Source organism: Dufourea novaeangliae, unplaced genomic scaffold (genome assembly GCF_001272555.1).
Source record: "Dufourea novaeangliae isolate 0120121106 unplaced genomic scaffold, ASM127255v1 scaffold65, whole genome shotgun sequence".
Classification (NCBI taxonomy): Eukaryota; Metazoa; Arthropoda; class Insecta; order Hymenoptera; family Halictidae; genus Dufourea; species Dufourea novaeangliae.
Window position 1 is genome coordinate 695,745 of NW_015373961.1, and position 11,143 is coordinate 706,887.

An 11,143-nucleotide genomic window follows, 5' to 3' on the forward strand; every position below is an offset into this window, starting at 1 on the left:
TTTAACGAGAAGCATTTTTTATTCCATATCACGTACATCAATTTTCCTCAACATCCATACGTTCGTTCTCAGAGTCATTTTCATCTTCATCGCTGCTATCGGTATTTTCATCCGAATCTGAGCTGCTGGACTCAAACCAAGTTTGTGTAGACAAATCATTTGTTATTATCGTCCTCCATTCATCTAATTTACGGTAATCTAGAGAAAAACAATGAGGTAATAAAAAGTTATTTATTATTTGGACATATAAAACTAGATACAATATATACACACCCAAACTGTACAAATCGTTCAGCGTATACTGTCGGTTTTCATCTTCAAACATGCCGCCGTACATGTATAAAATATTATGCTTCACAGCTAATCCTGGATTTGTTCTTGGACATGGAACAAATATATTCTCCTTGGTACGTTCCTTTTTCTGCACAGCAGATGTCGAAGTTGGTCCTATTGTAACAGTGAATATTCCATCGTCGTCAGTAATCATAGACTGATCCGGATTGGACGATAATGTTGGAACTTCAATGTCACTGTCCTCTTCATTTTCACTGTTGTTTTCTTCTCCATCATCTTCTTTCGGTTTCCTTCTGCGACGTCGTGCGGTTACATCTTTTTTTCCAGATAACGTTACTAAAAGTAAACAAATGGAAAGCATTAGTTCAACTGCTGTAGCAATAGCCGAGGTGTGTTGTTGTAATCAGTTGCATTTACCTGTATGCCATTGAAATTTTTCCAAATCTAAAGCTATTAAGTCATTAAAAAATATTCCATGAAGTTCCTCTTCATCATCTTCCTCATCAAAGACTCCACCAAACATATAAGCCATATTTGGTTGAACCAGAACAGCTGAGGTGCTACAGCGTGATGACGGTTTATCACCTGACTGTTTTACAGACACCCACTTCCACTTTAAGCCAGTTTGATCATTTTCTGATACAAATTTATTAATAATGTTTATTTACTTTTTCGAATAATTAAAAACAGTGAATCATTCAATTTACATAAAAAACATTGCTTAATGAAACTGCTTACTTTCTGGAGTCATTACAAACATATCATTATGAATAAAACCCTTATCAACATCTTTTTTCACCCTTTCTTTACTGTAACCACCATATATAAGAAGTTTATTTTCAGGTGTTGGTAATATTACACATCCAGATCTTGGGAGAGGTGGAATACCTAAAATTTTATAATTTAATTATAATACATACAGTTCTAAAGATGAATTGTTCTATGTATCTCAACATTACCAGATAATTCAATTTTATGCCAAGTATATGTTTCAAGATTAAATATGTACACATCATTAAAATATTTATAATCTCTTAAATTATCATGAAAACCTCCAAAAATGATCAATTGTCTCTTTAAGTGGGCCATTCTATGACCACTTCTAGCAGATGGACCATTAGGTGCCCTGTAAAAATTTAGACAAATAAACAACAGAAGAGTTATTGCATTTATATTGATTTAACACACCATGTACATACGAAATTTTTTCCCATTTTTTATCTCCAAGTCGATAAACCCATAGATCTTTGTAATGATAAAATTGTGATTCTGAAGGACTAGAAAATTCACCACCAAACACCCATAATTCTCCTTTATTTGTAGGTGTTGCCACTGCTTGATGTCCACAACGTGGAGGTGGTGCACTTGGTGCTTTTATAACAGTCCACTCATTTTTGCTCAGATTATATGTAAACATGTCCGCATAAACAACTGTCTATTATGTAAAAGTGAAATTTTCAGACTTGGTAAAACATTTAAATAGAGCTTAACAATTTATTGATACCATGAAATGTTTAGAAAAATGTATGTTAGTAATAAATATAATATATCTTAAATTACCGTCCGTCCATCATGAAATTCTCCTCCAAACATAATAAGCTCATCTTTAAAAGGGTGTGCTGTTAATGTAAAGTTCACGCGTCGAGACGGTGGTTCTATTATCTTTTCAACGACACGCTGTCTTCGTGCTTCTTCTCTTTCAATTTGAGCAATTACATTTTCAATGTCTTCCTAACAGAATGAATCGTTAGTTTAAAAAAAAAAAACAATAACTACCGAATTATAAATTTGTCAGGATTATTATAAAAACATGAATGATGTTTTACACTTAACTAACCTCACCAAGCGCGGCTAATTCTTTTTTCTGTTTTGCATTCAATTTCTTTTCAGTTTTTACTGCCGTTTTTACGCTACCGCTTACTTTCTTCTTGTTCTTGTCTTTTTTACCCATATTGTATGGTAAAACTTTTTGCAACTTCTCTTACACTTTTAGCAAACCACGTGATAAATGATATGTGTATTGTTACATATAAACGGTTTATAAATTGATACAAACAATAACAAAATAGTTGTTAAACGACACTACAATAGCAACTGGAGACTTTAAGAAAGAGCAGCAATGAAACTGTTCACTAAGGCTGCAATATTCAATGCTATGAAACAACATACACCGAAAAACGCAAGTAAATTATGCAGTGGTAATATAAGACACAGGTTATACATATCTCGTATATGACATACTATTAAATATTAAATGTTGATTAAAAAAATGCTACATACAACAATTATGGTTGAACAGTTTTATTGCAGAAGATTTTGATGAATAATTTAACATTAACAGAACGTATCGTTAAATTCCGCTTTCCAACAAATATTTACTTTTCTTAAAATAAAGCGCCTGGATAATATGTATCAAGTAGCATGGACTTGTTAATAATTGATCAATAGCTTGAAAAATGATGCCACACATCACTAGAGCTCAGCTAGTCAAACTTTCTTCATAAAGAAAAGTTTTTATCTATTAGTAATATTTGTCAGATTGTATTTCATAAACTTTGGCGCCATTGTCAAATTGACCGGATATATTCATTATAGATGGCGTTCGAGAGCCATTGGAGATTGCAGATTCAAAACTTCGAGAAGACGGCAGTAAAATTAATATTTTTCATCTAAAACGAATTCGAATATCACATTTTCGGGGATAGCGTGTGCCTCTTTGTTTCCCTTTTATGATAGTTATTCCCTTCTGACTTAATCTCGGGTGCATATAAGAAAATATATTGAAATATAATTCGGCGGTAAATATTCTATTTCGTTCAAATAGAAAGTTTAGCAAGCAGGAAAGCGACCAATCCACACGTTCTTCACCAACCGACGCACCAATCACAGGCCTTATACATAACCGAATCAACAAATGACAGCCAGTCAGCCAGCCTAACGGTCATTCGTCTCAGGGAAGCTGGACTGATTAGACGTGAAGTGATCTCGCTCGTGGCGAAGTAAGTATTATTACTTTCCAATTTAAATTATTTATGCTATTAGTATCTTCGTTAGCACTCTATCGTTACTTTTGTTTAATATCTATTCAATTCAGTGTAAATAATCGTAAATTAACTCAGTATTGCTGGATAAAGTAAACCGGCTTCACGATTTCTGTTGTCCCCCCGATACCATTTAGTATTTCTACAGTTTTTGTTCAATTCGCAACTTTTGGCAACATTTCTCGAGTTAATAATTGTTTCGTAGTGACTCAATCATTGTTAATTTAGTATAAATACTTCGTATTAACGTTTATTTTCTGTTTCAGAATTCCGGCTAGAAGGAACGCGCCACCGAGATGACTGGACTCTGCCGTTACAGACAATTTGGCGGGAATTGGTGAATTTTGGTAATGTATTAAAACAAAATCGGTTACACCCCAGTGTATATTTCTATTTTATTGCATTTTCATTGTTTTCATCGTAAATATAATCGCGATTTTGTGATAAGTGTGCTAGAATCGAGCAAGAATTTTTTCGAAAAATATTTCACGTTTAAACGCGTCATTAAAGCATTCAATATGGCTTCCTTGACCGTTAGGAAATTTAAACGAGAGCTTCTAGAAGTTTCAGTTAGAAATATTTGTACCGTACAGCATCTCGGTCGCGAAATTGTTTCAATGTTAATAACTTTATCGGTCCCTCTTTATGAAGGCATCTTATTTGTATTTATATAAGATTTTGGATGTAAGTGTAATTATATAGAAGCCGCGTAATTTATCATGCTCATCGAAGCTAGAGTAAATTACGAAACTTTGATACTTGAAATGATTTTCTGAATATTTATAAAATTCGATACGTGATTTAGAAAAAAAACGAACATGCTTAAATTCTGACAACGAATGTCTTTAATATAAGATATTAATAACATATATATATGAGTAATGAATATAATATATTCAAAAATTTGAGATTTACTCTGGAATATATTGGCATTGAATATTTTTCAACTATTACCCCTTTGCATAGTTAAATTCACATTTGCATTTTAAGGCATATTTATCATTGAATGGCAGTACTTTCAGAGTACACACTTGGTCGCATATAACAATAAAAAGGATAGGCCGGTGCACGTGCGCCGTATTGTTTTTCTTTCCTCTCCTGTTTCTTACAGTCTTTGGTGGCCGCGTGCAAGGCGGTCGAGTCGAGTCAGTGTTTACATCGTGTAGTAAGTTTTTTCTGTTTACGCGGAACGCATTGGCTCAGATTACAATCTCACCGGAGATGTCCTTAGGTCCTCGCGAAAGTCGAGTCAGTGTTTTTTGCGTACAATCGATTACTTTGAGAGTTTCGGGACACTGCTTTTTTAGTCGCGAAAATAAAGTCATTTGTTCGCCGGCTTGGATGTTCGGTCGCGATAGTCTTTTATTTTAATTTTTTTTCTATTTGAAAGTACTCGTTCGGAAAAGTAGAGTCAGTGCATCACGGAAGAGGATGCTTTTGGGCGAAGCTCTACAAAGAGAGATTGTAAGTATCTTTATATGTTATTATTTACACTGTTCAACTGAAACAGGTAGAATTTTCAGAAGAGGTTATAACGAATTCTGTTCCTTTTTTTCAGATTTTTTCAGACACTGCATAAGCGACCACTACAGAGGATGTTCTTAAGCGAAGCTACACGATTTTTCGAGATTCTTCGAGTCTTATAGGGAGCTCTTCTATCATCGGGTGAGTCGCATGCTTTTATTCCTCCAGTCCCCAATCATGTCGTAGGACGATTGGTCCTAAGCGGCACGGGCGACAGGTTGTATACGTGTTTTCGGCGAGTACAGTGAACGCGGATATGCAATCGTACGATTGCGTATTCGTGAGTAGTATTTGATCTGTTATTTTTCTTAGTTAGGTTAGGGTCTTCTTGTACGCCGCGCTTATTATTAGTAATATAATTCATAAATATTTTGTATTCAAAGTATATTTATGAGTTAAATATTCAATGTTTGGTATGATGCAGACGAAACCACATTGGATATTTTGCATTTTTATTAGTGCTTCAATTTAACATGAGATCTTGACATTTCAAGTAAGAGCGATCTATTATTTAAACAATTGTTATTTTTTGATTAATTGAGTATATGTCGTGGTAGTACGTTATTCATTGCACTAAAAAATGCAGTAATTTGAAGATGATGCGTATAATAATTTCATTGTAGTCACTTCAGTATATTGTATACTCATTTCCATTTATGAATATAGCATGAAATAGTTCTACATAAAGAGAATTACATAATATAGAAAATACAATAAATTCGAAATGACCTATAAATAACAGTCAGCTGATAAAAATAATATTCAAATCATTAATGTGTGCAAATAAGTCTCGTCGGTAGATTCTAATACAGAGTAGAAAGAACGAAAATCACACCGGTATGTTTATGATAGAGAGGAAAACGTGGTGGTGCCTTCCTGGATAGGCATGTGTAGCAGTTAGCGCAATACCACGAGACGCGACAGCACGTTTCAATCCCGGAACCAGTGTCGCGAGACACAAAGGTATCATTCGTATTTGCAAGTTCCATGAAATAGTGGAACACGTGTACTGGGAATCGCAATAAAGTATCGGTGCATAAAAAGAAGACGTATTAAGTTATGTCACCTGTGCATCGATATGCACGCCCTAGTGAAAAACCGCGTGTTATGGAATAATTTAACACGTTGTGCATGTATGACCATTGAAAAGTGCATTGCGATTTCCAGTTATCGTGGCCGATGTTTTCGTTGCCACTGGCAAAGAACGCATACGGTTACGTACACGGGTAGAGTAATGAGACGTACTGGCGAGTACTCACGACCACTTTAATGGAGTGTGAGCGTTAAATGCAGGGAAGGTACTACTTTGTTTCGCCAGCATGTATTGTGTTCCACAAACATATTTGTGTGGTAGACGTATATACTCAGAAAGAATGAGTATTTATATCCTGTCCTTTAAGAAGGACAGGCCCAGGGGTGTCCATCTACTACTTATGCGCAGCATTCTTCCTCTCCGGAGGTACCCTCACTATGGGACTTGGATTGACTCGCTCGAGTCAATTTGAGGTCGGTAGTCTGGGAGACCTACGAGGGAAAGCTTGTAATTGCTTGTGGCTCGTGGGTGGCATTTGGACACCTTTGGTATTAGAGTTAATTTTTATGACTTTTAGATTGATGTTTAGTATGTTAATAAAATTTTATTTCACCTGTTAGTGAGTTAATTATTATTTTCAACAGTTATACCGTCATTTGTAGACAAATAATGCAAAGGAAAATAACTTAAATTTATTTACTATTTGAATACAGTACCTATATGCATAATATGTATGTATATCAGTTTACTGTGAAGAAATTTGAGATTAATATGTGTCTTCATTGATGTTTTTAATAATGTATCTACAATTGAACATTAGCAATGTATACTAAATTATATCACAAATACGTACTACCACGTTACTCGACGACAGAAATAAAAAGTAAGTAGCGTATTTTGATACACATGGATTAAGCAAGACCGTAACGTTCTGGATAAATATGGTATTACAGACCATGTACAAGAAGGCATTTCGCGACGGGTAGATTTCTGCATCAAAGTAACATGTCTGTTGCACTTATGTTATGTCTTCCATTGGCTTTGATGATGGGATCACCCGAGGCTTATTCAATACGTAGTCATTTATCTTATCGCAGAGTCTTGATAACTAAATTCTATAACATTAATAAATAGTCTATCTTTGATTTTCAATTTTTATTAATACAAAGTCGACTCATTTTTATTGCAAAATGAAATGAAAAAGAATCAAAGAGAAATAGCTCGTTATAAGAGCAAAAAGTAATAATTGTTTTAATCAGGATTTTCAGGATAATTATTCCGTATTCGTTGCTCGAACCCTGTCACGTGCCCAGGTGCTACTTGGCTGGGCGAGAGCAACGGGGAACGATGACTTCATATCATATAATAATAACATGTCTATGCGACTGGCAATGCGTTAGCTTACCATGCACGACGTATTTTCCACTTATGTGTGCGTGTGTGCTTAGGCAGTGGAATTGCGTCGGTTACATTTTTATCAATTACCATTTCATCTGTAATTGTTCCTTGGAACAATTTCCGGTATCGGTCGTGCATATTCCATTACTTTATACAATGTCTATAATTATATTTCCATGGAATATGTACCGGTTTAAAGTACCTCGCTATCAGACGAGAAAATTAACACGTAATCGATATAAAATATACCAAGTATACGTATATACATTGCTTAAAAATGTTTCTATTTTCGCAATGGATGCTAGCCTTTGCCAGTCGATTTCAGAAAAATGGTACGTACCTATTAGAGTGTGCAAGTTGAATATCACGTTCGGGTGTCGGAGGTGTCCCGGGACGTCCTCCCTAGGTTATTGCACCCGGGCGTATGCTTGAGAACCGTGGAGTGTTGTGTGTTGGTGAGAATCTGTCCTTTGCCAAATTCTTTTTAAAAAATATAGCTAGGTAGGCAGGTAGCATACTTTCTGGTGTGTGAATGTGTGCGAGTAGACTGTAAGTAGGTAGGGGCCGGGGCAGGCTATCACATTCTCCGATGGGGTAAGGCTCGCGTAGGCTCGCGTAGGTTTCGCGTGATAGTCCTGCTACCGGGATAATTTGTAGCGTCGATTCGAAACTGGTCCAGACGGAGCATGCTGTCTGCTTCCGATTTCGATTTCGATTCTTCAAATTTGGCGAACCCCAAGGGGGTCGTCGTCGCGGTCGCGGTCGGAAGGATAGGATTGTCGAAACGAACGACCTGCTCGATTGCACTCGTGGTACGATCATACAGACTCTTCGAGTCGTTGGTCGTCCACAACCGAGCAGCATTAGGGTTTCAGGGGGCGGACCGCCGAAGAAAAGAAGAGGCCCAGCACAAACTGTGTACTCAAGAGGGCAGCAACGAATGGCTCTGCATCTTCGGATGTGGAGTCATTACTAAATATTTGTTCACTGTACTCGCCTGTAATTGTAGTAGTAGTTTGTATATTGGCCGTCATATCGGCCCAACGACCAGCAATATTGGGCAAAATCGCGGATTGAATTAGTGTTGCGGATGAGACTAGATCACGGGTTGCATTAGCTTTGTGAATTGTCAATATTAATCTTCCTAATTACTTGGAGAATAGTGTTGCGAATGATGAGATCGTGTTTGCGTTAAGATCATTTTTATATTTTCAGGGTAGTGTTGCGAAAATGACTGAGCGCGATTGCTTATTACTTTTTATTTAAGTCGTTTTCTTTTGTTGAATTAGTGTTGCGATATGAATTGATCGGGTTTGTTTTAGTGTTGCGATCCATGAAATGCCAATGCTGGAACCACAGCAGAACCACAAGGCAGCTGAAATAGCTGCAAAAAGTGGTTCACGACAGCCCAGGTGGCTGCACTAACTGCATCAATCTAAAGTTAGTGTTGCGTATTGCAGATTCAAGGTGCACGGGAGTTTTCTGGATTTTTGGATTCAGTAAATTAGAATGGCGAACAAAAGAGATTAGTGTTGTGAGTGATAAGCGCCTATGTGGCTGCTCTCGGGATCTTTTTATATCATATTCAATAAATTGGTGTTGCGGAGAAACGAATGGTCCACTCACGGTTTTTTTTTTAAGTAAATGAAATGCAAAGAGTGGACAGGTTGAGCGCCCTACGAGGCTGCTATTTGTTACTTGTTTAGCGCCCTATTGTGGCTGCTATTTTTTACTTGTTTAGCGCTCTATTGTGGCTGCTATTTTTTTCTTGTTTAGCGCCCTACGAGGCTGCTATTTTATACTTGTTTAGCGCCCTATTGTGGCTGCTATTTTTTACTTGTTTAGCGCCCTATTGTGGCTGCTATTTTTTACTTGTTTAGCGCCCTACGAGGCTGCTATTTTATACTTGTTTAGCGCCCTATTGTGGCTGCTATTTTATACTTGTTTAGCGCCCTATTGTGGCTGCTATTTTTTACTTGTTTAGCGCCCTATTGTGGCTGCAATTTTTTGCTTTTTTAGCGCCCTATTGTGGCTGCTATTTTTTACTTGTTTAGCGCCCTATTGTAGCTACTATTTTTTACTTTTTTAGCGCCCTATTGTGGCTGCTATTTTTTACTTGTTTAGCGCTCTATTGTGCCTGCTATTTTTTACTTGTTTAGTGCCCTATCGTGGCTGCTATTTTTTACTTGTTTAGCGCCCTATTGTGGCTGCTGTTTTTCTATTTTTGTTGTTATTGTATTGAATTATTATTATTGATTATTGTGCACCAAGTGTTTACGTTGAAAATACTGTTCATAAGAATATTTATGTTACTAAACAAAATATTCTATTTTTAATAATTCTGCAAATGTTCGTTACAATTTGTAATACACATTAAAAAATCTATGTATCGACAATGATGATAGATTTGATTAATTATTGACACAAAAATTAAAATTAATTTGTAATTAAATTTTAATTAGAATCCTTAGAAGTGACTATTCGTTGCTAGAGTTGGTGATATATCAATTCTTGAATCGTTATGCGTAATTTGCAAAAGCCATTGATATCAAAATAGTGTTCATTTTTGTAAATTTTTGGAATGTCTGCGAAAATCAAAGTTTCCTCGGGACTGTTGCTGAATATGATAACTAATGAAAAGCTTGCAGCTGAAAAAATATGGAAATACAATTCGATCCTTCATATTGATAGCAAATTTTCAATTAGAGTCACTCCTAATTTGCTGAAACTATTTTGGTACGAAAACAATTTAAATTTCGATACAGTAAGATACAATTGTTTCGATTTAAATGTCTGTTTTGTTGTTTGTTTTATATTCTCCAAAATTTATTCTTATTCGATTTTTGTACAGAGACGTATTGAATTTTAAATTCAGTTGTTTAATAGTCTTTTTTCAGTCTTTTTTAGTAAATTCATTTTTTTATTTTTTGTATACTCGATAAAAATGTCTGACACTTCCTTGTCCTTTATGTCTACTAATCTCTTCTTTTTCAGCTTTTAATCCAAAGGATTAATTTTTGTTTCAGGTTATTTACAGAAATTTTCTACACTGAATCCCTGTTTGCCAAAATGAAGAGTCAACATTCTCAAGAAATTTGATATTATGTTTCTAATTGTTGTAGTTTCTGTTTCAGGAGTCCTCGTGGGATCAAATTTTAAATTATTGAATTGAAATGTCGATAAAAATGTATTGTTATGTTCTTCTATTCTTATTGTATGTTATATATGTATGTTCTCTTATATTTCTGTTCCAGAAATCATCCTAGGATTCAATTAATGCTCGCTAAATTATTATAAATGTTTAACTGTCCACTGATATGATATTGTCCACTGAGTTTCTCTTTCAGGGATCATCTTGGAATCAAGCTACATGTTCATCTGAATGAATTGTTTATAATCTATAAAAATGTTTTGTTATAATCGTCCCAGTTTCTGCTTCAGAAATCATCAGATGAAGATTTTTCTTCACCCGAAGATCAGTATATGAAGGTATCATCACCCGCAGATTATCATGGAGCCGAATGGGTTTAAAAAATAACTGCGCTGTTCATGGGCGTAGCCAGTTTATCAGTTAGGGGGAGGCAATGTAATTTTGTTCTTTCGGGAAGGGGGTGGGGGCAAAGTCCTATTTTTTTCTTCTAACGTAGTGCTAAATCGACTTTTTTCGTCCATGGACAGAGGTGGGTGGGCATGTGCACATGGCGTTGTTTGAACATTAGTTTCTGCGTTCCGTTTAGTGTAAGTTGTTGAATGTGAAGTATTGTTAAATTGTCATTTTGAATTAATGTAATTTATTGTTAAATTATTTGTACAAGGAGAATAGATGTGCAACTTGTGATTCCATCTATCCTCC

General features: G+C 35.6%; 1 protein-coding gene across 1 annotated transcript; it reads right to left on the bottom strand.

Annotated features, from left to right (window-relative positions):
- Window positions 1–37: 37 nt before the first annotated feature.
- On the bottom strand, window positions 38–2,279 carry LOC107186582 (kelch domain-containing protein 4). Its single transcript, XM_015574480.1, has 8 exons — window positions 2,132–2,279; window positions 1,855–2,025; window positions 1,494–1,729; window positions 1,254–1,420; window positions 1,033–1,182; window positions 712–930; window positions 274–630; window positions 38–198 (listed from the first exon to the last, which is right to left on the bottom strand). Exons 1-8 carry the CDS (start codon window positions 2,243–2,245, stop codon window positions 38–40), a joined length of 1,575 nt encoding a protein of 524 aa, XP_015429966.1. The 5' UTR covers window positions 2,246–2,279.
- Window positions 2,280–11,143: the final 8,864 nt, after the last annotated feature.